This window comes from Oryctolagus cuniculus, chromosome 11 (assembly GCF_964237555.1).
Source record: "Oryctolagus cuniculus chromosome 11, mOryCun1.1, whole genome shotgun sequence".
Lineage (NCBI taxonomy): Eukaryota > Metazoa > Chordata > Mammalia > Lagomorpha > Leporidae > Oryctolagus > Oryctolagus cuniculus.
This window is the reverse complement of record NC_091442.1, coordinates 57,300,520-57,325,823: the sequence shown is the minus strand read 5'-3', so window position 1 is coordinate 57,325,823 and position 25,304 is coordinate 57,300,520. Positions and strand designations below refer to the sequence as shown.

The 25,304-nt window shown below is 61.5% G+C and overlaps 1 protein-coding gene across 3 annotated transcripts; it reads left to right on the top strand.

The window, feature by feature from the left end:
• Positions 1 to 4,803: 4,803 nt before the first annotated feature.
• On the top strand, positions 4,804 to 25,304 carry ZNF385A (zinc finger protein 385A). Of its 3 annotated transcripts, none has more exons than XM_008256578.4 (8): positions 4,804 to 4,955; positions 11,002 to 11,138; positions 19,521 to 19,631; positions 20,992 to 21,154; positions 22,908 to 23,150; positions 23,460 to 23,629; positions 23,806 to 23,901; positions 23,998 to 25,304. In XM_008256578.4, the coding sequence occupies exons 1-8, from the start codon at positions 4,946 to 4,948 to the stop codon at positions 24,226 to 24,228; spliced, it is 1,161 nt and encodes a 386-aa protein (XP_008254800.3). In that variant the 5' UTR covers positions 4,804 to 4,945; the 3' UTR covers positions 24,229 to 25,304. The 3 variants fall into 3 exon arrangements, with proteins under 3 accessions (XP_008254800.3, XP_051701572.2, XP_051701571.2); XM_051845612.2 differs by lacking the exon at positions 4,804 to 4,955 and adding an exon at positions 9,880 to 10,000; XM_051845611.2 differs by lacking the exons at positions 4,804 to 4,955; positions 11,002 to 11,138 and adding an exon at positions 16,521 to 16,673.

The following is a 25,304-nucleotide window of genomic DNA, read 5'->3' as shown; positions in this document are numbered from 1 at the left end:
CCGAAGTCAGAATCCGTAGCCTCCTTGCAAACCACCCCGCATCCAATGGCTTGCTGGGAAGAGGTGCCTGTGTCTCTCCTGCCTTCTTAGCACTGGGAGCCGGGAGGAGCCCCACAAATCATGAGCCTTGTCTCTGGGCTCCCTTCTCTCAGGTGAAGAGATGATGGCCAGGGCTGGCGCTATGGCACAGTGGGTTAAAGCTGTGGCCTGCAATGTCTGCATCCTGTATGGGCGCCAGTTCCAGTCTTGGCTCTTCCACTTCTTTTTTTTTTTAATACAAATTATTATTATTTTAAAGATTTATTTATTTATTTGAAAGTCAGAGTTACACAGAAGGAGAGGCAGAGAGAGAGGTCTTCCATCCGATGGTTCACTCCCCAGTTAGACGCAACAGCCAGAGCTGTGCCGATCAGGAGCCAGGAGCTTCTTCAGGTCTCTTATTCAGATGCAGGGACCCAAGGATTTGGGCCATCTTCTGTTGCTTTCCCAGGCCACAGTAGAGAGCTGGATCGGAAGTGGAGCAGCCGGGATGTGAACCGGTGCCCATACGGGATGTCGGCACTGCAGGCGGCAGCTTTACCTGCTCTGCACAGGCCCCCAGCCCTTCCACTTCCAATCCAGCTCCCTGCTCATGTGCCTGGGAAAGTAGCGGAAGGTGGCCCAAGTGCTTAGGTCCCTGCACCCATGTGGGAAACCCAGAAGAAACTCCTGGCTCCTGGCTTCAGCCTGCCCCAGACCTGGCTGTTGCAGGCATTTGGGGAGTGGACCAGAGGGTGGAAGACCTCTCTCTGCCTCTCCTTCTCTCTAACTCTGCCTTTCAAATAAATAAATATTTACAAAGAAGAAGAAGACGAAGAAAGAAAGAGCTGATGCCCGGGAGAAAGGCAGGCTTGACTCCTGCCGCACTCTGTCCCTGCCAGCACCGGTCTCCAGCACTCCCAAGGGCAGAGGGAAGGGCTCCCTTCTCTTGGGGTTCGGGAGGTCCAAGTTGAGGGTCGGGGAGATCCCAGGAGATTCTCCTGACTTTCCCTAAATCAGAGCAATGAGATGAAAAAAGGCATTAGAACTCGATCAAGGAAGGCCAGTTAGGTCTTTGTGGTGGTGGTTTTTAAAAATGCTTGCTTCTCCCTCTCTCCCTCTCTCTCTCTCTCTGCCTCTCCTTTTCTCTGTGTGTAACTGACTTCCAAATAAATATATTTAAAAATAAAGGGCCAGCGCTTGCAGTGCCAGCATCCCATATGGATGCTGGTTCAAGTCCTGGCTGCTCCACTTCCGATCCAGCTCTCTTCTATAGCCTAAGAAGGCAGTAGAAGATGGCCCAAGTCCTTGGGCCCCTACATCTGCATGGGAGACCCAGAGGAAGCTCCTGGCTCCTGGCTTCAGATCAGCACAGCTCTGGCTGTTGTGGCCAATTGGAGAGTGAACCATCGGATGGAAGACCTCTCTCTGCCTCTCCTCTTTGTGTGTAACTCTGACTTTCAAATAAAATAAATAAATCTATATTTAAAAAAAGTTTGCTGATCCTCTGTCTGCGGGTTCACTCCCCAAAGGCCCACAATAGCCAAAGCCAGGAGCCTGGAATTGCGTCTGGCTCTCCCACACGGTTGGCAGGGGCCCAAGCACTCGGGCCATTGTCTTTTGCCTCCCAGGATGCATTAGCAGGAGGTTAGCTCAGAAGCAGAGGTGCCAGGACTCAAGCCAACACTCCAGATGGCACACAGGCATCCCAAGCAGCAGCTTAACCCACTTTGCTTGGTGGTATTTTGATAGCTATTATGTGTGGGGTGGGAGCATGTTAAATAGTTGACATAGCCAGTGGTTCACTCCCCAAATGTCTGCAACACCAGAGCCAGGCCAGACTGAAGCCTCAATCTGGGTCTCCCACATGGGTGGCAGGAGCCCAAGTACCTAAGCCATCACTTGCTGCCGCCCAGGGTGCACGTTAGCGTGGAGCTGGGCCTGGAACCCAGGTCCTCGGATGGCAGGTGGGGAGGGGCAGCTTAACTGCTGCATCAGATGCCTGCCCGGAAGTAGGTACTGTGAAATCCTTGTACACAAGGACACACTGACACCCAGAGAGGTTATATAACTTGCCCAAGAGCACACAGCGAGTGACATAGTGTCTGTGAAAGCCCATCTTCTCAACCGGCAGACTCCAGGGTTCGGGTCTTTGAAAAGCAATCAAGCAAAAAACGAGCGTGTCCTCCAAGGTCCTTTTGTCTCCCCGGGAGCCCGTGCTGCAAGGGGGAGGAGAGGAAAGGGGTTGTGGGAGACAGGCACCCAGGGCAGGCTAGACCAGAACTCAGCCACCAGAGGGCAGCATAGCCACAAATTCCTGGGAATTTGGGGCAGGGAAGGTCTGAGGTCCTCCTCTCCATCACCCCAGCTCTTCATTGACTGGGACTCCGGCCTCGCAGCGCCTGCATCGCTTCAAAATAGCTCTCCTGGGAGACCATACTTGGACAACGCTCCAGCCTGTAATTTCTTGACATTCCATATCTCTGGACTGTCTTTCTAGAATCCATAAACGGAGAGAGGGAGGGACCTGCCGAGGCCAAGAATCACCAGGGTCTCCAAGGGTAGTGGCTGGGGCCTAAGAAGTCCCCAGAAATCAAGACGAGTCCCCCGACTGGGGTAGGGGGTGGTGGTAACTGCCCAGGGCCAGGAGCCAGCTCTGCAACTTCTCCCACCCACCTACCCACTGTTGCAGGGAGGAAATGAGAAGGGGCCCGTGGGCCTGGGTGCGTCTCTGCACTAGACCTGCAATTCTGAGAGTGACAAGCTCTCTCCCATGAGTGCACAACACAAGGAAGGAATTCCTTGAGTTCAGAAACGGCAGGTGTAACCGAGTACCAGCCTCCGCCTGAGCTGCAGTTCTCAGACGCTTCTCTGAGTGCCCTCTTGCAGATCACCCGAGCTTCTGGGGCAAGAGTGCTTCCCCCGGAGACTGGACCGATCCAGAGGAACATGGCAGGGAGAATTGGGGGAGGCCTGAGCCCCATCCTTGGCTGCCTTGATGGAGACAGGGCAAGGAGGAGGGAGGAGGAAGTGAACACAGCAGCTGGGGGGTGCGGGGAGGGGGAGGGGGCTTTGGAGAGGCAGCTGGCAGGCGGGAAGCTGATCTGGGGGTCTCAAGTTTCTTGACATCAATTAGAGCAGCCGGTCTAGGCTCATTAGTAGCCCGGGGTGCAGGGCTCATCAATAATGAATTTGCCTCTCCCCCCACCCCCAGCTGCCTGCAAGGTCACCCCGCCCTGCAGCCAGCTGCCTCCCCTTCCAAAGCAAAGTAGCCCCTCTTCTGAGACGTCTGTCCGTGCCATACAGCGCCTGGAGCAGTGTGGGAGGGCGGGCAAGGGGGCTTCATCACTAGCAGCCATGCCTGATACTGAACGGTTTTTTATTTAGTCTTGGCATGCACCCTGGAGGAGGAGAACGGGGAGAGCAAAGACGAGCAGGGTCTAAGGAGCAAGAGGCTTTATGATGCTGGGACTGAACAGGAGGCCACATGCACGGCAAGAGGGCCCCCTGTGCCGGATGCAGAGGCCCCGGCCCCCACCCCAAGGCCAGACTTGAGAGCAAGGCCGGATTTCTGGGCACTCTGGTCCCCAGGATCGGGACCAGCCCAGGGCCTTAGCTCCCCCGGCATTGCCCTTGAGCTGCAGTGAGACAGATGTTTTGTTCAAACCAGACCAGTGGGTTTGGGCAAGAGACTGTGGGGAGTGCCAGGCCCCTTCCCCTCCCTACACTGCCCCCAAGACTCCAGGCTTCCTCTCTGCCTCCACCTCCCGGAACCCCAAGCGTCTGCTTCCCAGTCACACCTCCTTTTCAGTCTGGCTGGGCTGGCCTGACGCTGGCTGCTTGGCATTGTGGGAGAGCTGCCCGCCGTCCTCCCTCCCGGGCAGGTACAGGCAGGTCCAGGCTACAGCAGCTGCACCTTCCCCAGGTGCCACCGCAGACTCCCAGACTCCAGCCTGTGCCAGGCCCCCAGCTGCCCACGTCCAGCACACTGGCCCCTAGAATCCATCTCAGAGTCCTATGGCTCCCTGCGCTCCCCCGTTCTCCCCCTGCCTACCCCACCCCCTCCCCAGCACCCCCCACCAGTCCTCAGCAGCTGCAGCTCACCTCAGTAGGGACGCCTCTCAGATTTAAGCCTTGGAAGGAAGCCCCCCCTCTCACCCCCAGAGCCCCTCCACTCCACCCCTGGCTGGGGCATCTCTGCCCGATTGGATTTGCTCTCGGGTCTGGATCTCCCACTCGCCCTTAGGGTCCTTGTTGGAGCTTCTCTCCCCACTTCGACCGTCCCTGGATTACAATCTCCTCACTCAGACCCTCTCTAAAGAATTAGCCAGAGGCCAACCTGGGATCCATTTTCAATCCAGCGTTTCACCCCAGACCCAGGACCTGGCACACCCCTGAGACCCAGCCCTTGGGACACCCAGCTCCAAAGACAAACTAGGACCGGAACAGCCCCTTCCCTGCCCAGTCTCTCACTCAGGAAGAGACCCACGTGTCCCCTCCAACCGGGGCTCCTTCCCTCCCCGGAGACCTTAGACAACCCCCGCCCAGACGAGCTTGGAACCGGTTCCCGCCCTCACATGCAGCCCTTCCCTGGAACCCAGGCATCAGCTGCCAGCTGCCTCCATCGCCTCCCTCGGTCTCGTGGACGTCCAGTGCCCCCAGCGCCGGCCGCGGGGACGCCGCCAGCCCCGGAGGTGAGGGGCAGCCGGCGGCTGGGCGGGACGACGCGGGAGGGGGCCCGGACGCCCCCTCGCGGAGCCCCGGGTGCCGGGTGCCCTCCTCCCGGCTTCACCTGCTGCGGGCCCCGCCCCCGCTCCGCCTCGGCCGGCCTCTGCTCCTCCCCGACTCCGCCCCCCGTACCCCCAGCCCGGCCAGAGCGGCCCCCGGGACAGAGCGACGCGGAACCCCGGGCGCCCGGGTCCCCAGCATGATCCTCGGTGAGTGGGCGCTGCGGCTCCAGGCTCCAGGCTCCTGGGCCCCTCGCAGTGGGTCACCCCCGCCCCCCAGCCTCCCGGCACCGCGGTGACTGCGGCCGCCCGTCAGCGACCGGCTCCCCCTCCCCCTCCATCTGGGGCCACCTCGGGGGTCCCCTCGTCTCCTCTCCTCCGAGCTGCCGCCTCTCCTGGCAACCCAGAGAGCGTCAGAGAGGGGGAGGCAGAGCCCAGCGAGACCCCCGCCCCATAATGAGGATATTGCGTATTCATGAGGCTCATGAATATTATAAGACCGTCTACGAGCGGTTGGGGGAGGGGGCTGCTCCCGGCCTGGTGGAGTTGGGGGAGGTTTCGAGCTGTCCCCCAGCTCCAGTCCCCAGCCTTCGCTTAGCCTCAGACTCTCCGACATCCTTCTGGGCCCAGAATGAGAGGGGAAGGAGGAAGTGGGGGGCGGGGAGAGGGGAGGGGGCGAGCTTGAGGTGAGTGTGGCGGGAGGAGGGGACCTGCGGGCTGGAGGTAAGGGGCCGGGAACGGCGCAGGCGGGCGGGAAGGTGTCCACCCCGGCGCCCCTGCGGCTCAGAGCCTGTCTCCGCAGCCATCCTGCCCCAACACGCCGGGACCTGCCCCTCGCCCTGCTCTGGCTGCCTGGGCCCTTCCTTCTTCCCCTGCGTCCCTGCCCTGGGCTGGGGGCACCAGGAGAGGGAGGGGCGCCCGGAGAGGCAGGCTGGGGGGAGGGGAACTCCCATTGGGCTCTGACAGCCGCCAGCCACAGCCACCCCATCCTCATGACCTACATCGGGAAGGGAGCCCCGGGGATGGGGGAGGAGAGGGCCTACCAGAGCCCTGGCCTCGGAAGCAGTCCTGGCTCCAGGCCCCTGCCCTGCTCTGCCTCACAACAGGCCAGGGCCATGCTCTGACCTCTGCCCTCAGCCCTGGCTGGGCCGGTTCCTGGGCCCTGTTTATGGGGGGGAGCCCCCTAGCAGGCCCAGACACCTGTGGTCTCCCTGCCCCCCACCGGGGACACCTGGCTCTCTGCTGATGTCCTGAGGGCTTGACTGGCCCCTGCCACCTCTCTCTCTCCAGAGACCTTGTCTCACTTGTCTTTCTGTCCCCTGTCGCCTTCCTGCCCTTCTTCCATCTCTTGTTCGTCCTCCCGAGTGTCCTCAGTCTCTCGCCTCTTGGATCTCGCTCCCTCCACCCAGCACTGCAGCCTATCTACTTAGTGAATGAATGGACAGAGGCATGAATGACCGGTCACCTGCCTCCCTCCCAAGGACTCTCCATCAGGGCAGGAGACCCCCGCCCTAGGCTGGCCCCCTCCAACACCTGGCAGACTCAGGGCCCTGGAACACAGCCCCACCTTCCTCAGTGCCCTGGATGCTGACTCCCAAGCTCCACCCTGGGCCTGGGCCCCAGAGGCAGCATCACACATGCCCGCGAGGGGCTGGGGTGAGCCAGGCTCGGCCTCAGCAGCTAGGCTGGAAAATGCATCCTTACAGGGGAGGAGGCCTGAAATCGGCCCTCAGCCCCCAGTGGGAACCCCACCCCCTCCCCGGAGGACATTGCCATTAACTCCCTCCTTGTGCCAAGCTGACAGTGGGGCGGGAAGTCGGGCTGGGGGGCACACCTGAGCCCTGTTTGAGGGAGGAGAGAGAGGGGCAGCTGTGGGGGGAGGCGTCAGGGCAGGTGCAGTTTGTCTGTCCTCAGGGCTCGGGGTCACTGGCTCCAGGAGTGGGGAGGCCCGGGAGCGGCCCTGAAACCCCTCTGCCCAGCAGGTGAGGCCTACCTGTGAACTCAGGCCCCAGAGCCAGGCCTGCTTCAAGGCGGCAGCTGCTCTGAGCTGCACTCTGGGCTTTCCTGTGCTATCCTTTCTCAGAGTCCCCCGCGCGGAGAGGGTGGGGGCCATCCAAGGAGGCCCTTTTGGTCAGGTTGGGAAAGATTTCCCAGAGGTCTCTCTGCTCGTCCCCTCCCTTTGTGCCCTGCACACACACACACCCCCCACATCCCCCCGGGGCTATTAGGGATGATGTTTTGAGTAGTTCATAATCATCCCCTTGTCTCTTTCATCTCCGACTTCAAAGCCTGCAGCCCTCAGCCTGCCTCCTGCCTGGTTGGAGGAGTTGAGGCAGAAGGGGACAGATACAGACAGGGGACGGGGCAAGATCAGACCCCAAGGGTTCAAGGCCTTCCCTTGGCTGCCCACACACTTCTGGGGAGGGAGGAGAAGTCAGAAAGCCCGAAGGGAAGAAAGCTGGATTCCAGATCAGATCGCAAGAGCTGAGCACCAAACCCGAGCTTTTCACCACCTTGGGCCCTAGGTCCTGATCCGACCTCCCCCTGGCCCAGCCTGCAGACCAACGCCAGCCCTCTGGCCCTACCCCAACACTTCACCTGCTTCCTGTCTCTCCCTGAGCCAGCTCTCAGCAGACACTCCCGCCAGGCCCCACCTGAGACGGCCAAGGGGCTGGGGCTCCACACCCCACCCGAATGTCTGGGGAGAGAGAAAGAGCAGCCCCCAGTGGGCTGGAGGGAGGGCGCCACGTGCAGCGTGATGGTGGCTTCATGCTTGATGCTGGCGGGGACACCGGAGCAGGCTCCCCAGGCCCAGGGCCAAGCGGGGTGTGGAAATGGACACATGGACATCCACCCGAGGGTCTGTGGGCTCAGTCCCTCTGTAGGGTGCTGGGAGCTGCCTTGAACAGAGCATGTAGCAATTCCCGGTGGAGCTGGGTGCGGCTCTGGCTGCTGGAGGTAATTACTCTAATAAGCTTCCCTGTGGAGTGGCCTGCCCCAGCCAGGCCCCAGCTCCTCCCTGCCCTGCCTGACTTGGGTGCTACACGCGCGCACACGCACACATACACACACACACACGCACACTCCAATTTGCTGTCTGTCTCTTCCTCCAACCCGAGCTGAAGCCCTCACCTTCAGCCAGATGTCAAAAGCCCTGGTATTTGCTACTTGGCTTCCTGCTTCCCCAACCCTTCCTGTATCCCCGTCTTTTTTCCCTCCCTCCCTCGCTTCCTCAAGCTACCCAGAAAAGTGCAGTGCTGCAGAGCCCAGTCTCTGGAGCCAGACAAACAGGTTCAGGTCCCTCACTAAGCTGTGTGACCTTGACCGGGGAACTCCCCCTCTCTGACCCGGCGTCCTCACCAGCACAGTGCGGGCCCATGCATTCAGCAAACCTTTCCTGTGCTCTCTCCCTGTGGCCGGCCCTGCTCCGCGTGGATCTGTTCAGTCCTCCCATCAACTCCACGACGCCTGTTCTCATCCGGCAAATGAGAAATGAGAGTCAGAGAAACTTGCTGATCACCCAGCCAGTGGGCGCTGGGCCCGTCCCCTGGGAGCCGGTGTCTGTAAAATGCCTGACACATATAGTGCGCCCTCAGAAGGTGGCCCCGGGAGAAGAGGGGAGGCGCCTGAGGCCTGGGCATGTGAAGCCAGGCCCCTCTCAGATCTCACCCGATGGTGAACGGGTGTCCAGTGGCCTTGCTTCCTGCCCTCATCCACCACCCCCCCTCACACCTGCCAGGGCTTGCACCCGTGAGTTGCTGGCCGTAGGGCACACAGTGGCTCCCACCTGGGGGAAAATGAAGACGCCCGGTCCAGGAAGTGCCTAGAACTGGCTCTCCCCTTCCTCCCTTGGGCCTGTGCTCAGATCTCTGCTTCAGAGCTAAATCAGAGCCCTCTGGGAGTGGTGCAGTGGAGAAAGAATTTGCTACACTGAGTGACAGCTCCTGCTACGTAGTCGCTGTGTGACAGCCACCAGGTTGTTTCACATCTCTGAGACTCCGCTTCCTCTCTGTCGACTTGGAAAAAAAAAAGATCTGAGCTATTTCCTAGAATCAAGGCGACCTCATGGCTCGAGGGACCCCCGAGATTAAAGGTAGTCTATGTAGCCATACGCGACATTCACTGCCTGGCACAGAGTGGCACCTCCATAAATTTTGTATGGCTTTTTCCTGCAGCCAGTGCTACCCTGTAACATGGGCTTGGGGGATGGCCACCTTGAGAGGCTATGGCCAGGGAAAGGGTCAAGGAAGCCAGCTGCAGTCTCTGGACAAGGGCAAGCGCCAGCCCAAACCCAGCTGCTGGGGGTGGGTGCTGGGTGCTGGGGCCTCTGGGAGCGCTCAGGTTTCTCGCACCATTCCTGATGCTGCCTGGGGCTCGTTAAGGCCGTCCTGGCTGCGTGTGCCAGGCGGCCAGGGGAGGTGGGGCTTGGAGGGGACAGACCAGGAAGGGGAAATGGCCATGTGCCCGCCACTCTGCCTGGCCCCCTCTCCCGTCTCCTCTCTCCCCTCTCCCCCAGTCCCTCTGTCCTCTGTCTTTGGCCTTTCCGTCCTGGTCCCTAGCTCCATGTCCAGCTTGCCAGCAGGGCCTCTCGGTTTTTTGCCTCTCGTCTCACCGCTGTTCCGCGCCTTTGCCCTCTCCGAGTCTTTATCTCTTCCTCCAGCCGCCTGTCCCCGTCCATCCCTGCCTCTGCGTCTCCACACTCTCTTGCTCACCTCTGTGCGTGCATGAGTGTGTGCATATGCCTCCTTTCCCCCACCCCACCCCAGCCCTGAAGGTCACACGGGAGGGAATGGACACAGGCACATGGACCCCCAACTGCTCCAAAGCCAAAGCCAAGCATCCCACCCTCCCCTTCAGCTCTCGAAATTTGAAGCTCATGCCCCACACCCACCCCCCGCAGCCTTGACTCCTGTCGGCCTCGGGCATCCCGGCCTGTCCAGTCTTGGCACTGGGTGGCACACACAGACCCCTCCAGACCTCCCTGGACCAGCTCCCTGCCCCCAGCTGTGCCTGGGCCCTCCCCACCCCCTCCCTCTCTCCTCAGATTCCCCTAATCCCTGATCCCCCGCCCTCCCCTCTGCCCCACTTTTCCAGGACTCTGATTGGCTGATTCTACTGACTGGGCTGGGGGGGAGGGGGCTGGCAAGGGAGGGGGCAGAGGGCAGAACCGAGGGAAGGGGACTCTGTCAGGCCCAGGCCCCTGGGGGGCCAGGGCCAGGCCACTGCCTGGGGGCAGCAGGCTTCTGAAACTGAAGGTAGGACAAGGGGCAGCTCTCTGGAGGGGACAGGAAAGGACCCCGGGCACCCTCAGCCCTGGAGAGGTCACAGGAGGTCGGGGCCAGGCACGCAGACTCCCGGGCTCGCCTTTGTTTCTGGGAACCCCAGTTGCTGGCCAGGGGTTGCTGGAGCCGCCCAGGGCAGCCAGCGCTTCCCACTGCTGGACAGCGGGCGGTCAGAAGCCCGGGGGGACCCCGGTGCCTTTTTGGGCTGCCCTTTGGAGCCTGGTGGAGTTCCTCCAGGACTCTGGCGGGGGAGGAGAAATAGGTTTCAGAGAGCAGGGTGGCCCAACTCTCATTTCCCCTTGGGGTCAGACCCAGGCATTCCCCTCCCAGAGGCTGAGCAGTGGTTCCTCCTGCAGAGAGCCCCCGGCTGAGCCCTGCCTGTGAGATCAGGGGTGTGGGGAGACTGAGGAAGCTGGGGAGAAGGGGGTCCGGGGACGGCGCAGGTTCAGAGCCATTGCCACCCACTCTCTGAGGTCAAGAAGCACGGCTGGGACAAAATCCGGACTGCAAGGCGCCGGCAGGACTCAGCAGCCCACTTCGGAATCCAGGCCTTGGTGTCCCACTGCGGGCAGTGGCATGGAGCACCCTCCGGACTCCGTTCTTCCCCGGGGGAAAGCCAACCGGAAGTGCAGAGTGGCCAGGGGCTCAGGCCTGGACTTGCTGGCCCGGCAGGCAGCCTGCAGTGGTCTAGACCCTTCCTGGGTGTATAAAGCGCCTAAAGGCCTTGGGGGAGGGAGGTTGGAGAAGGGGGAAGTGAAAGCCAGCCAGAAGGAAGGCCTGGGCTGCAGGGCACCGAGCTACACACGCTGCTGCTGAGACAGTGGGGGACGCGTACGTGTGTGTGCACGCACGGGGGGCCCCTCTTCTGAGTGTGGGGACCCCGGCTGGGGAGTGGGACCGCTACTTCCGGGGCGGGGGGTGTTCCCGAGCTTCAGTCTCCCCGCTGCTCACAGAATGTCTTCTCTGCCTTCCAGGCAGCCTGAGCCGGGCAGGGCCCCTCCCTCTGCTGCGGCAGCCTCCCATCATGCAGCCCCCGCTGGACCTCAAGCAGATTCTGCCCTTCCCGCTGGAGCCCGCCCCTACCCTGGGCCTGTTCAGCAACTACAGCACCGTGAGTAGCAGGTGGCTCGCCCCGGGGGGACTCCTCCTTCTCCCCCCCACCCCGCGCACCCACTCCTGCTGCCGCATCCAATTCCTGGCGTCCTCTTAGTCTTCCTCACTTCTGGGTAATTTCCAGTCGTGTTTGCTACCTGGTGCGCGGTGACAGCAGCTATGCTGGTGCTGAGCGTTCCTTGGGAGGTATTTGTGCTAGCTGCCCTGCGCCACCCGGGGCTGGTGGCGGCAGGGAGGTGGGAGAGGCGTAGGTGCAGAACCCTGAGCCAGATGAGGGGCAGGCAGATCAGCCTGACTGTAGATCCCAAGTCCCTGAGGCCCGCTGTGGCTGACGAGGACCCGTGGGCTGGGGCAGACACGGCATGGCATAGACTGAACAATTGAACATGATGTGGCAGAGGGCGCCACTGCCCACTCTGGAGCAGGAGAGTGGCCTGGCGGGGACGGGCACTGGGAGGGCTGAGCGCAGCGGCAGAGGAGCCCGGAGGAGGGTGGCTGCCTACGGGACACCGCAGGCCTGCGGGGGAAGCCAGGCTGGGCCGTGGCCATGTGCGTGTGACAGGAGGGGAAAGGAGCATGGAGGCCGTGTCTCCAAGGAAATATTGACAGGCCCTAGTGACCAGCTGGTGGGGGGGGGGGGGCAGGAGGGAGGGGATGGGGCAAGGGTGAGGCCTCTGAGACTGGGAGGAAGAAGTCACCGTTGACAGAGGTGGGGCGGGAGGGGGGAGGATGATCTGGCCGGAGGTGCTGAACTCACTTTAGCACATGTGACTTGGTGTATCAGTAGGCCAAGGGGCTGCAAGTGGCCAGCAGCCAGATGGACTGCGAGGCCTGGACAGTGGGCGCGAGCTACAGGTCTGGGGAGAGCGGCTCTTTATTCAGACAACCCAGCCACAGACACAGACACAGGCTGAGGCTCCTGCACGGTGGGCAGCGGGCATTTCTCTGCGTCAGATCCGCCCAGCGAGACCCACACGATTATCCCTGTTCAGCCATTGAAAGACAGAAGCGCGGCTCCCAGGGGCTCAGTCGTTTACAGAAGGGGACTTAGCACGTGCTTGAGGTGTGATGCGACCCCATGGCACCTGACCCCAGAGAGCAGACAGCTGCTCCCTGCAAACCGCCCGAGCCCACATTTGCATCGCCCTCAGAAGTTTACAAGGTGTTTTTCATATCTCACCTCTTATAGCAACCCTACAGGGTGGCTGTTGTTATTATGTTCATTTTACAGATGAGAAAACTGAGTACTTCCTATAAACAAGGCACTGTGCTAGATACGAGGAGCCACGAGTAGCAGGGACAGGTGTACAGCAAAACCGAGGCCGGAACAAAGGCACTGTGGAAGAGACACAAAGATTCAAGTTAACTGAAAGACATTGCTTTTGAGCATCAACTATGTACTAGGCACTGTGCCTAGCTGTCAGCGACATGGGGCCCAGTTCCTGCCCTTAGAGAGCTCACGGTCTGGTAGGAAAGACAGCAAGTCAGCAGTCACCCTATCTCGTGAGAAAAGCTGTGTCACTACACAAGCCAGGGAGCCTGAGGGGTGTCGAGAAAGATGGTGCCTGGGAGACCGACCAGAGTGGAGCAAGGAGAAAGAGAAGAGAGGGAGCGACATTAGGCGTTAAATCGTAGAGGCGGTGTTGTGGTATAGTGGGTTAAGTCTCCTTTTGGGACGCCTGCACCCCATACCGGAGTGCCTGGGATTGTCTCACCTCTGCTTCCAGTCCAGCTTGCTGCGAATGCACCTGGGAGGTGGCAGAGGATGGCCCAAGTCCTTGGCTTCCTGCCACCCATGTGGGAAACCCAGATGGAGCGCCTGGCTCTGGCCTGGACACCCCCCCCCCCCCCCCGGCTGTTGCAGGCATTTGCCGAAATGAATCAGAGAATAGAAGATCTCTCTCTCTCTCTCTTTCTCTCTCTCTCTCCTCCCCCTCCACTCCACACCCCTCATCACTCTGCCTTTCAAGTAAATAAATAAATAAATATTTTCATCCGCTGGTTCACTCCCCAGATGGCCGCAACGGCCGGAGCTGCACCAATCCGAAGCCAAGAGCCAGGAGCTTCCTCCAGGTCTCCCACACGGGTGCAGGAGTCCAAGCACTTGGGCCATCTTCTGCTGCTTTCCCAGGCCATCAGCAGGGAGCTGGATTGGAAGTGGAGCAGCCGGGACATGAACCTGTGCTGCAGGCAGAGGCTTAGCCCACTACGCCACAGTGCCAGCCCAATAAATAAATCTTATAAAAAGGAAAATATTTATTTATTTGGTGAGACCAGCATAGTGGCACAACAGGTTAAGCCACCACTTGCAATGCTAGCATCCATATCAGAGTACCAGGTCAAGTCCCAGCTGCTCCACTTCCTTTTTTTTTTTTTAAGGTTGATTTATTTATTTGAAAGGCAGAGTTACAGAGAGAGGGAAAGGCAGAGAATGAGAGATCTTCCATCTGCGGGTTCACTCCCCAGATGGCTGCAATGGCCAGGACTGGGCCAGGCCAAAGCTTCCTCTGGGTCTCCCACGTGGGCGGCAGGAAGCCAAGTACTTGGATCATCTTCCACTGTTTTTCCAGGCACACTGGCAGGGTGCTCCACTTTTGCTGATCCAGCTCCTTGCTAATACACCTAGCAATGCAGCAGAAAAAGGCCCAAGGATATGGGTCCCTGCCACCCACATAGGAGACCCGCCTGGAGTTCCAGGCTCCTGGCTTCCCTCTGGCCCAGCCCTGACTGTTGTGGCCATATGGGGAGTGAGCCAGCAATGGAAGCTATCTCTCTATCTCTCTTCCTCCCTCTCCCTCTCTCACTCTCCTTATCAATCTGCCTTTCAAATCAATAAACAAATCATTTAAAATTTTTCGTTTATTTGAGAGACACACGGAGAGAGAGAGCTTCCATCCACTAATTCACTCCCCAAATGCCCACAAAAACCAGGGCTGGGAGGGGCCCAAAGCCAGCAGGGAGAACTCACTCTAGGCCTCCCACGTTGGGGGGCAGGGACCCAGTGCCTTGAGTCTTAATCACTGCCTCCCAGGGTTTGCATTAACAGGAAGCTGGGGTCAGGAGCAAGAGCTGAGCATCAAACTCAGATACTCCAATGTGGGAGGTGAGCGTCCTGGGCTAAATGCCCACTCCTGGCATTAGGGAACATTCCAGACTGAAGCGAATGGCATGGATAAGGCCTAGAAAGGGACATCTGAGAAAGTGCAATTGACTGGGGGTGCCTGGAACCCCCCCCAATCCTCCCACATACGGGACTTGGAAGTCCCCTCAGGTGTCAACAATCCCAACACTGGGCCGGCGCCGCAGCTCACTAGGCTAATCCTCCACCTTGCGGCACCGGCACACCGGGTTCTAGTCCCGGTCGGGGCACCGGATTCTGTCCCAGTTGCCCCTCTTCCAGGCCAGCTCTCTGCTGTGGCCAGGGAGTGCAGTGGAGGATGGCCCAAGTGCTTGGGCCCTGCATCCCATGGGAGACCAGGATAAGTACCTGGCTCCTGCCATCAGATCAGCGCGGTGCGCCGGCCACAGCACACCGACCGCGGTGGCCATTGGAGGGTGAACCAATGGCAAAGGAAGACCTTTCTCTCTGTCTCTTTCTCTCACTGTCCACTCTGCCTGTCAAAAAAAAAAAAAAAAATCCCAACACTGCCTGCTGCATCTTATAGATGAGGAAATGGAGGCCCAGGGGTTAAGGGACCTGTCCGAGGTCACAAAGCTCCTTAGCTGCTGCGTGCGAACAGCCCAGGGCTGCTGATCCCGGAGGGGCCCATGGGTGGCCCAGCTCATGGAGAGGGGACCAGCAGGCAGTGGGACAGCCCCAGCTTGGGCTTCTGATGGTGCCAAGTACTGGCTGTGACACAACTCTGAACCTCGATGTTACCGAATGGGCAATGGGATCGCAACAGAACCACTCACAAGGCTGAGGGAATCAGTGATGCAATCCTCACATCCCGCACAGAGGAAGGGCTCCGCCACCGCGCCGCTGGGAGGCTCTTGGTTAAGGAAAGAGCAGGGGGAGGAAAGTGGGCTGGTGGAGACCTCAGCCTTGGAAAGGAGGGAACAGGAGACGGCTGGGGCAGAGGAAAGGCAGGAGCCGCTGGGACTGGGGGTGGGGGCGGGGAGGCCCGGGCTCCGGCGGAGTTGGAGAGTGTGCGGGCTGCGTAGAGAGTGTCAGATTCTGCAGGGGAGTGAGGACTGCAGGAAAGCTGGCCTTCGGAAGAGCTGTGCGGCAGTTAAGTACCCGGCTTTGGAGCCAGGCTGCCCAGGTTTAAAATCAAATCCCTCGCTCACCAGCTCATGACCTTGGGCAAATGATTTAACCCCTCTAAGCCTCAGTTCCCTCGTCTATGAAATGACGATAATAATAGCACTTACTTGAGATAGTGGTTTGATGATTAAATTAGATAATCCGTGCCAAGGGCTCAGTACGGAAGCTGGCGCGTCCCAAGGGCTCCTTCGACGCTAGGCGGCGGTGGTCACCGCGCGGGGTGCGCGAGTGCCTCCAGCTGGCTCTCCTGCCCCGGCAGCCCCTACCCTTAAGACCCTGCGCCCCATTTCCAGCCCCCCCGTCCTCCTCTCACTCCACGACTCCCCTCTGCCCTCCGATGCCCCTCGCTGTCCCCCAAATCCAGCCTTTCTCTAGATTCAGTCCCTGGGATGAGACGCGGAGGGGTGGGGGAGGCTCAGAGCTGAGACGGAGAGGAGAGTGAGGGGCTTGACCCGCGGGTCGCTCACCCCCCCCCGTGCTGCCCCTGTGCGACCGCCAGGGGGCAGCAAGTGCGCTAGGCAGCGGCTCTTAGGGACCTCGGTTTTCCGGCAGGTGGCGGGCGAGGGGAAGAGCTGGGGAGGGGGTTAGGGACGAAGTCTCCAGGCTGAGGTCGCCTCAGTGCAAGCGACCCCAGTTCCACCTTTCGGAGAGGCCGCTGAGAAAACACTGCCTGGCACTTGGGTACCCGGGCTCGGTTTTTCCATCCCCAGCGGTGGAGGTGACTCGTAACAAGCAGCCGCATAGGGACGATGCAGAGGGAGCTGGGGAGGGGTCTCCTGGGGGGACTCAACGGCGGAGCGAAGGTCAGGGCGGAAGGGATGAAATAAAGGAGAAAGATCCGTGCTGGACGAGCTGGGTCGTCCGTACGATTGCTGGGGACGCCGGACCCAGGAAGGACCCCCAGTGGGGGCGGCCGAGGTCTTCTGATCCATGCCCCTGCCGCCGAGCCAAGCGGGCCCTGACCAGGACAAGGTCTTTTTGGACACAGACATCTCCTCCCTTCCTTTTTTCCTCTTTTCGCCCTGGCCCCCCTGCCAGCCTCTAGAGCTCCCTGTCCCCGCCCCCGTCCGCGGCCCCGCCTCCGGGGCGGGCTCCGGACCCGGCCGGCGCCGCCTCCCCTTCTCCCGGCCGGCCGGGCCGCACAGCCCCGAGCCGCCCGGGCAACGAGCGCCGCGTCCCCCGCCCGCCCGGCCCAGCCAGGCTCGGCCCCCCGCCCGGGCCCGCCACCCCGGGGCCATGGAGCCGCGGCCCGCAGGGTCCCGCAGGGTAAGCCACCCGGCCCCTCCCCTGCCCCTGGCTCCCGCGGCTGCCGCAGCGCGCCCCCCCCCAACCCCATCGCCTCCCGCCCCTGCGGGGCCGCTACCTCTCTGTCCCTTCGCCTGGTCCTCGGGCTGCCCGGCCCATCCCCCACGCCGCGCGGCCCTTACCAGGCTCCCGGTCCCAGCTGGCGCCCCCCCGCCTGCTGCCACCATGCCGGGTACCCTGGCCTCTGTCTCCCAGGTCCTTCAGACTTCCTGTCAGGTCGTACACCTCGCCTCACATTCCCACGCCGCTCAGACCCCTCTGGTGCAGCCCAGGCCCCTTCCCAGTGGCTTGCACCTGCTCCTCAGCCACCCTTGCGCTCCGGTCCTTGCTGTCCGTCGGGTCTCCCCATCCTTGAGAGCCTACTTCCTTTCACTGTGGCCTGTATTTGGGGGGTGGGGGTGGGGACGGGGTGGTCACACAGGGGCAGCCGTGTCCATCAGATAAAGGGCAGCGGGAGGAAACACAATCGTAGCCCCCCTCCCCCCTCCCTGATCTGGTTTCCCCCTTCCCTCCCCCCTTGCCTTTCCTGAGTGGTTTTGCCCCAGCTCCAGGGAGCAGCTCCCCTTCATTTCTGCTGTCAGAGGGCAGGTGGGAGGGCACCGTGGGGAGGCTTTCCTGGCAGGGTCTAGGCCGACATCCCAGGGAAAGGGGCTCCGGGAGATGCCGCCCCCAGGGAGCCCTCATCTAGGTCACCAGGGCCTCCTGACCTTGGCCTGGAGCAACACTTCAGTGGCTCACATTCCACCTGCGTAGGGATAGTGCCCAGGAGCCTTCTCCTCCACCCTGGCCCCTCCTCCACCCCTGGAGAAGGTAGGCAGGACTCACCTGCCCCCCCCCCCCGCCCTGTGACTGGCCCCTTCTGCGCCCCCACCCCCACCCCAGTAGTGTTTATGGCCTGCAACCTGGGCAAGGGGTTGTGGTTGTGTGAGTGGTAGCACCCAGGTGGGGCTGGGACTGTTCTCAGGGGGGTGGATGTTGGGGTGGTCGGTCCGCAAATCATCCTCAGGGCCCAGGTCCTCAACCCCTCTGGGGAGCAGGCTGGAGGGAGGGGTGAGTGGGGTACAGAGAGAACCAGGGGACTCTGCCAGCCCCTCTTCCATTCCACTCCTCTCTCCCTGCTCTTTCATCCAACTTGGGCTCCCTGGCTCTGATTGGGTTTCTGTTTGGGTTGCATTCCTATTCCCCTACCCAGTGTGGGAGGGAATTCAGGGGTTAGGACAACCTGGGGGTGCAGGGAGCAGAGTAGGGGGTCTCAGGGATGGCTGAAGCCTGGAGGCTGGGAGCCTCCCCTCTCTGATTAAAGCCTGTCTCCAACTTGGTCTGTCTTTCCTTCTGCCAGACACATCATAGTTCACACATAAACACGCAGCAGAAGATTACACAGCCTGACCGCTGGGGGTGTCGGCAAAGCCCCCGGTGTAGAAATGTTGATGCCTCAATGATGTACACACAATGACACTCATTCACACTCCGCCCAGGCACAGGCTGCCTACCACACACAGACACACCCATCCTTCTCCTGCCTGACTGGGGCTTCCAGGAAGCTGGCGGGAAGTGCAGAGGGAGCCGCTGGACGGGGCTGCTTCCAGCCACGGATAGGCCAAGAGACAGACCCTGGTCCACCAGACCCCGGTCATGGCTCCCACATCCACCACCTCCAAATTGGGGCAGGGTGGGTGTGGACACAGCCCAGGGAGGGTGGCACCCCTTTTGCCACACGAGCCCCAGCCAGCCAGTGAGACTGCTGGGGAGAGCTAGGGGACGTGGATGTGTCTGGACTTCCCACCACAGTCTCCCTGGGAACCCTGGAGCCCCAGGCCCGGCGACGGCTTTTTACTTGGATCTGTCCATCTGGAAGACAGGATACCAGCCCTAACGAGGTCTGTTCTGCCATCACCCGACCCTCCCCAGCCCCAGCTGCAGTCCTGGCCGCCCAGGGCCCAGCAGGGAGGAGGGCTGTCCAGGGAGGCTGTTTTCTCTGGGCCCCTGGCTTTATCCGCTGATAGCAGAAGGCTCAGAGAAACTGCCATCCCCTCCCCTCCTCATGTGAACTCTTGGCAGGAGACTGCCGAGACATCTGCTGACCCAGGGTGGAGGCAGAGGCCGTTCCTAATCCCGCCCAGCCCCACAGCCCTGCCCCAGAGTCCTGTTGATCTGGGAGAGAGTGCATAAGATCTCTCAGGGTGCCTGCCCCCCCCCCATTTATCACCCATATTTCACCAGGACCACGCACTGTCACCCTCTAGAGGCTGCTGCCTTAATATGGGAGCATATTAGGGCCACTGGGGGTGGGGTGGGGGGAACCCAGTGGGAAGCTAGGAATATTTGTCTCCTGGGACCAGAGGCTGGGTTTGGGATAGGGTCTTAACTCAAAATGGGGAGAAGATGGGGGCTTCAGAGGCTTTAGCTGAAGGCCCTAGGGCCAGGGCGCTCTGGGACTTCATGGCACTGGGCCTCTGGTGGATCAACCTGGCTGTAGGAGCCAGGTCAAAGTGACAAAGTGCATCACCATGGTGTGATGCACAAGGCAGGAGTCCAGGTTCAAGTTCTGTTAACTCGCGGTGTGGCCCTGGGCAAGCCACTTCCGCTCTGTACAATGGGAGCATTAGGCTAGTTGGCTCCTGGGGTTCTTTCCAGGACTGCAAAGATGAGGTGGGGAGAGAATGAGGGGACTGAGACTGAGAGCCCTCTGGATGCTGAGGCGTGAGAGGAGGTTCTAGGGACCTCAGCCCAAGCCGGCTGCTGCCCATGTGGGGCACACGAGCCTGTGCTGGGGGGTTCCCAGCTCAGCGCAGCTTGCCTCCACAGATGGACCCTGTGCAGAAGGCTGTGCTGTCGCACACATTCGGGGGACCCTTGCTCAAGACCAAGCGGCCTGTCATCTCCTGTAACGTCTGTCAAATCCGCTTCAACTCTCAGGTAGGAGCCCAGCTGCTCGTCCTCCTCCTGGGGCCAAGACGGGACTAATGGTATGGGGGGGGGGGGCAGGGAGTGGGAAGTGCAGGAGGAGGGCACAGAGAGGGAGAGGGCTGCTGTGGCTTCTGACACAAAGCGGCCGAGTCTTGGAAAGCCTGCCCCTCCCACTTGGGGACTGGGGCATCCCTGGCTCAGAGCTTGTTGGAACCCGGGAGGGAGAGCGTGGCCTCCGGCCCACTGGTCCTTGGGTAAAGGGCCGGGTTAGGTTGTTGGCTCCCGCACAGCGCCTGTGTCCTCTTTGGTCTCTGCTCAGCTCCCCTGCTCTGGCCCACCCACTTCCCTGTAACCCCAGGGCTGCCTCCTCTCGCTACAAGGTCTCTGTTCTGCCCACTGCAGATCTCATGCAGGATCTGACCCCTATGGGGAGAAGCCACGTGGAGCCCAGGTGTTCAGCCTCCCAGAATTCCTCCCCTGAGGCTCCACTGGGACTTCTGTGTGGGTCTAGAGGGGACTTTGTGGGGTGCAGGCTCTGAGCGCTTATGGAGAAAAGCAGCAGAATCTGCTGAGCAGGGGAAAAGTGAAGGCGTGTTCCACTTCTCTACCCAGCACACACACAGAGGACACACACCCCGCGGCTGCCCTGGCCCCGGGCTGGCCGTCTCCCCTTCCCGTGTGGGTGACCTTGTGACTCTAGGGTGCACATTCTTGGCAGGGGGGACACATGGGAGTGGAGCGGGGGCGGAGAGGTGCAGCCAGCATTTGGCTGCCCCCTTAGCCCAGACCCCAGGCATCCTCTCCGTCAACCCTGTCTCCACTCCCTGGGGTGAAAGACGAGGCCAGGAGCACTGTGAACCAATAGCAGACACCTCTCCCCTCTTCTGCCGTCCCCTTCCCTCCTCCATTGAGTGGCTCTGTTTTGACAGCTGTCTCTGCTGCTGTCTCTGTCTCCAGAGCTGGGCTCCGGGCCAGGGTCCTCCAGGGAAAATGAGACCCAGCAGGGGAGTAGTCAGGGTAGGGCCCGGGCGCCAGAGCTCCTGGGATCGCAGCCTGGGGGTGGAGGCGACACGGGCTGGATCCTGGGCTGGGGGACTCAGAGGGCGCCGGCTGGCTGGGTTGCAAGGCCTCTCCCAGTGGAGGATTCTACCACAGGTTGGGAGGCCCCTGGCTCCGCCTTGGGGCTGGGTGAGGGTCCTCAGTGTGGGCTGGGTGGGGCTCCCCTGTGAGCCCCGGGAGTGCCCAGGGCTTTACATCTCCCTGGTGTGAGGAGAGCCTGCTTAGCGCGCCCCAGGACCTGAGCCCCGTGGGGAGGCCATGCAGAGGAAGGGTCGTCCCAGACACCATTCGTCCCTCCCTCCCCATGAAGAGCCAGGCTGAGGCGCACTACAAGGGCAATCGCCACGCCCGACGAGTCAAAGGCATCGAGGCCGCCAAGACCCGAGGCAGGGAGCCTGGCGTCCGGGAACCTGCAGACCCAGCTCCCCCGGGCAGCAGCCCTCCAAATGCGGACAGCACGGCACCCCGTCCAGGTACGTCTGAATCCCACCCCCACTCTTCCACTGATCTCTGTCTTCTCTGATCTCTCCCCCACCTCCAGAAGGCTCCTCTGCCTCCATCTCTCTCTTCCTTGGTCCCCACCCCCACCCAAGGTGAGTCCCAGAGCCAAGCCCAATGATGCACAGTTTCCATACTGTCACCATGCCCCAACTCCTCTCAACAGAGTCCCCACTGTCTGTCCTCCAGTGACTCAGAGAGGGGCTAGGCTGGCACCCTCCCCAGGAAGAAAGCAGTTCCCAGATCCAGAGCCTAGCCCCCCCTCGCGCCTGGAGAAAGAGGGAACCTGGAGGCGTGAGGGCCTGCCGTGCTGGGGCTCCCCTTGGGGCCACTCGGGCCACTCCTGGGAGGATCCTGGGTAGACCTTCTGACCCCTCTGGGGCGTGGTGGAGTGAGACATGAAGATCTTTGCAGTCTCCGCCAGGTTCACAAAAAGCAGCTCCAAGATTCTTTATCCCTCGTGGCCGAGGGCCTCAGCCAAACTTCCAGCCAAGAAACTGGGGAAGAGAGAGTATCTGGGAGGAAGTGATGAGCCACCCCTGGCCTGGGATTAGCACATCAGACATCAGTCAGGGCCAACTTCACAGAGACCTACCTCCCTATTTTGCTCCAAATCCTCGCCTGGCCTTCCTGCCCCACCCCAAGAACAGTGAGAAGCAAGTATGTGCACCACCAGCTTGGAAACCAGGCGTTCTCTCTCTCTCTCTCTCTCTCTCTCTCACACACACACACACACACACACACACATGCCTGGGGCTGCACAGACAGAGTGAGCAGGTGCATGGGTGAGGAGCCGAATTCTGGTTGTGCCCTGGCTGCTTCCTGGCCCGACCATCTAGGGTTGGTTGATCCGTGCCCGTCTATAAAGGGGGAGCATGTCGATGGCCCTGGTGAGGGCTGACTTTCCCCCTGCCGCACTGTTCTAAGTCCTTTACACCGATGACCTCATCCAGTGCCTGCAGCCTCTGTTCTCAGGACACAGGGCAGGCTAACTCTGCCTCCCCTGCTTTCATAATCCATGAAATCCTGTCCAGACTGGGTTGTGATGGAGGGCGGCAGACATAAGAGTAGTGATGAGAGAGAGTTGCACGGACACCTGCAGTCCCCCCAGCTCCCTGCCCCCACTGCCTCCCTGTGACCCGGACACGGGATCGGCTGCTGGAGTGAGAATGGCAGCGCTAGAGTTTCCCCGTTCAGAGGCCGTCGCCAGCGCTGAGGCCTGGGGCCCCGTGCATCTTTAATCAAGCCATGAATTATAGAGCAGCCTGCATCCCTGGTCTCCACTTCTGCTGTTTCTGTTTCCCTTGCGCAGGTCTGCCTGTCCCTCCTAACCTTTCTTCCTCCAGCCTCTGCCCCTTCCCAGGGCTGCTTGGGAAGGGGCTGTCCTGGCGGGAAGCCCAGGCTGGCTGGCAGACCACCAAGGGGTGAATCCGTGTTGCTGGCTCTCCTCCCCGGGCTGGAATGGCTGCCAGTTACACCTAAGGTGGGGCTAGACCCCTTGGCCATTCCCAGCTTATGAATAATGAGCCAGGCATTGCAGCCTCACACCCAGCCCGCAGCAGCTGGACACAGCTGGCTGCGGCCCAAGGCATGAGACCATACATGTGGTCACAGGGCGGGGACTCCTGGGCCCTTGCACTCCGGGAAGTTGGGGTGGGTTTCCTCCACGTGAAGAATCTAAGCCAGGAGGCATCTGGGGTGACCCCATGTTTCTCCTCCCAACAACAGTTTCCATGGAGAATGGACTGGGTCCAGCCCCGGGATCCCCAGAGAAACAGCCTGGCTCCCCATCCCCTCCCAGCGTTCCAGAGACCAGTCGGGGTGTAGCCAAGGGTGAGGTGGGGACTCCGGCCCCAACTTCCGTGCCCGGGGGTAGCAAGGAAGAGGAGGAGAAAGCCAAGCGGCTGCTCTACTGTGCTCTGTGCAAGGTGGCTGTGAACTCCCTGTCCCAGCTTGAAGCGCATAACAAAGGTACGGAGACCTCAGCCCCAGCCACACCCACCTGTCCTCAGCCCACCTCCCCAGATTCCTGGCCCCTCTAAGACCCACCAGCCTTTCTCCTTCCCCATCCTGGGGCTCCCCACTTCCTCAGCTCCCCTTTTGCCTTACTTACTCACCTGTGACTGTCCCCTGACCCACCTTGTGTCTGGAGGGGTCCCAGGGGCCTGGGGAAAAGCCCCTCTCCCAGTAGGGTAACTGGAAATGGGGGTAGACTCCGCAAGCCCCAGCAGGCCTGCAGTTTTTCCTCCACTCCTTACCTCCTGCCCTCTGTGGCTGCAGGTACTAAGCACAAGACCATTCTGGAGGCCCGGAGCGGGCTGGGCCCTATCAAAGCTTACCCGCGCCTGGGGCCTCCCACCCCCGGGGAGCCTGAGGCTCCTGCCCAGGATCGAACCTTCCACTGTGAGATCTGCAATGTCAAGGTCAACTCGGAGGTCCAACTGAAACAGGTGGGCTGGGGAACTGCACCCATTAAGAATCAGGAGCTTGGGGCCTTCTTCATCGGGGTGCCAACGGAGGGGAGGGGACGGGACGGGGCAGGGTGCTACGGGCCGCGGCCGTCCCCTCGCTCGGCTGCCTCTTTCCCGAGGGGTTCACAGCCCCCCTACCCACTTGCCCCCCTCAGCACATCTCCAGCCGGCGGCACCGAGACGGCGTGGCCGGGAAGCCCAACCCACTACTGAGCCGTCACAAGAAGCCTCGGGGCGCCGGAGAGCTGGCGGTGAGGCCTAGGGGCTGGGCAGTTCATTCTCGGGAGGGCCCGGGCCGCTGCCGGCCCTGGGATGACTTCTCTCTCTCTCTCTCCTCCCTGCCTCAGGGCACGCTGACTTTCTCCAAGGAGCTGCCCAAGTCCCTGGCCGGCGGCCTGCTCCCCAGCCCCCTGGCGGTGGCTGCGGTAATGGCAGCGGCCGCGGGCTCCCCGCTGTCCCTGCGCCCGGCTCCGGCCGCACCTCTGCTGCAGGGACCGCCGATCACCCACCCGCTGCTCCACCCGGCCCCGGGACCCATCCGAACTGCGCACGGACCCATCCTCTTCTCCCCCTACTGACCTCAATCCCGAGCCCCTCCCACTCAGCCGGGACCCAGGCCTCCGGGCTCCCAGCCCGCCCCTCCTCCCGGCGCTCCCTGAATGATCTCTCCTTCCCCCCCCCCACCCCGAGGTACGGGGTTCCAGGAAAGGGGAGGGGTAGCGGGGGAGGGGGGCTTCAGAAGGGGGGGAACACCCCAGATCTCAGGGAACCCCGCCCCCTGCCCTTCCCTCTCCCCTAGAAAAGGGGGGGCCGTCTCACCCCCGAGCCCCCTTGGAGACACCCCCTCTCCCAAAAGCCATGTCCATCCAGCCCTTCCCCCCCAAACCTAGCACAAAACGGGGTTCACAAGCCATGGTCGGGGTCCAGGGGGCAGAAGTGGATTTTCTTGGCAATAAGCGGACTCTGGGACTCCGGCCCCCTACCCCAAACTGAAGCGCTTCCGTGAACACCCCCGTCCTCCGCAGGGGGAGGGGAGCAGGCGGGATCCTGGGTCCCTCATAAGCACTTTGGTTTTACCGCCTGCAACCTCACTGTGCCCGCCCCGCACCATGCCCCAGCCCCAGGTCCAGCCGGGCCCAACGCAGGGGGCAGCCCCTTGGGGGCATCTCTGGCACTTGGGTGGGACCAAGGAGATGCCCCCATGGACCCTTCCCTCTCCTCTCCCTCCCCAGTCTGGGTTCCATTCTTTTCACCAGCACCCATCGCCCAAGGGGTACCGAGGGGGGCCAGGGGTGTCCAGTCCGAGCCCACCCCCCCAGCCTCGCCTTCCGCAAAACTGTGAGCAAAAAGCAATAGAAGCCTCGCCCCCGCCCCGCCCCGCGCCGCAGGATTCGCCGAGTCTGTAGCCGCCCCGTCCCGGCCCTAGACCTCGTGGCTGGCCCCGCCCCCAGACCCCTCCACCGCACAATTCGGACCGGGGCGAGACACACACCCTGCTCCGTGGTTTCCGTACCGTAAGCCCTTCCAGCCGCCCACCCGGGAGCGGGGCTGGCCGCACTGGCCTTCCCCTCCCCATCAACTCTTTCTGCTTGATGATGTAGCAACCCCGGCCCCCAACAATAAAGTCCGGATTCGTTCTGCCCTTCGCCCCCTC

Bases quoted from the DNA above. Each gene is read 5' to 3' on its own strand.
- ZNF385A (XM_008256578.4), top strand. The intron at 19,632-20,991 runs GTAGGAGCCCAG...CTCCCCATGAAG, and splicing joins AAATCCGCTTCAACTCTCAG to AGCCAGGCTGAGGCGCACTA. The intron at 23,151-23,459 runs GTACGGAGACCT...CTGTGGCTGCAG, and splicing joins GCTTGAAGCGCATAACAAAG to GTACTAAGCACAAGACCATT.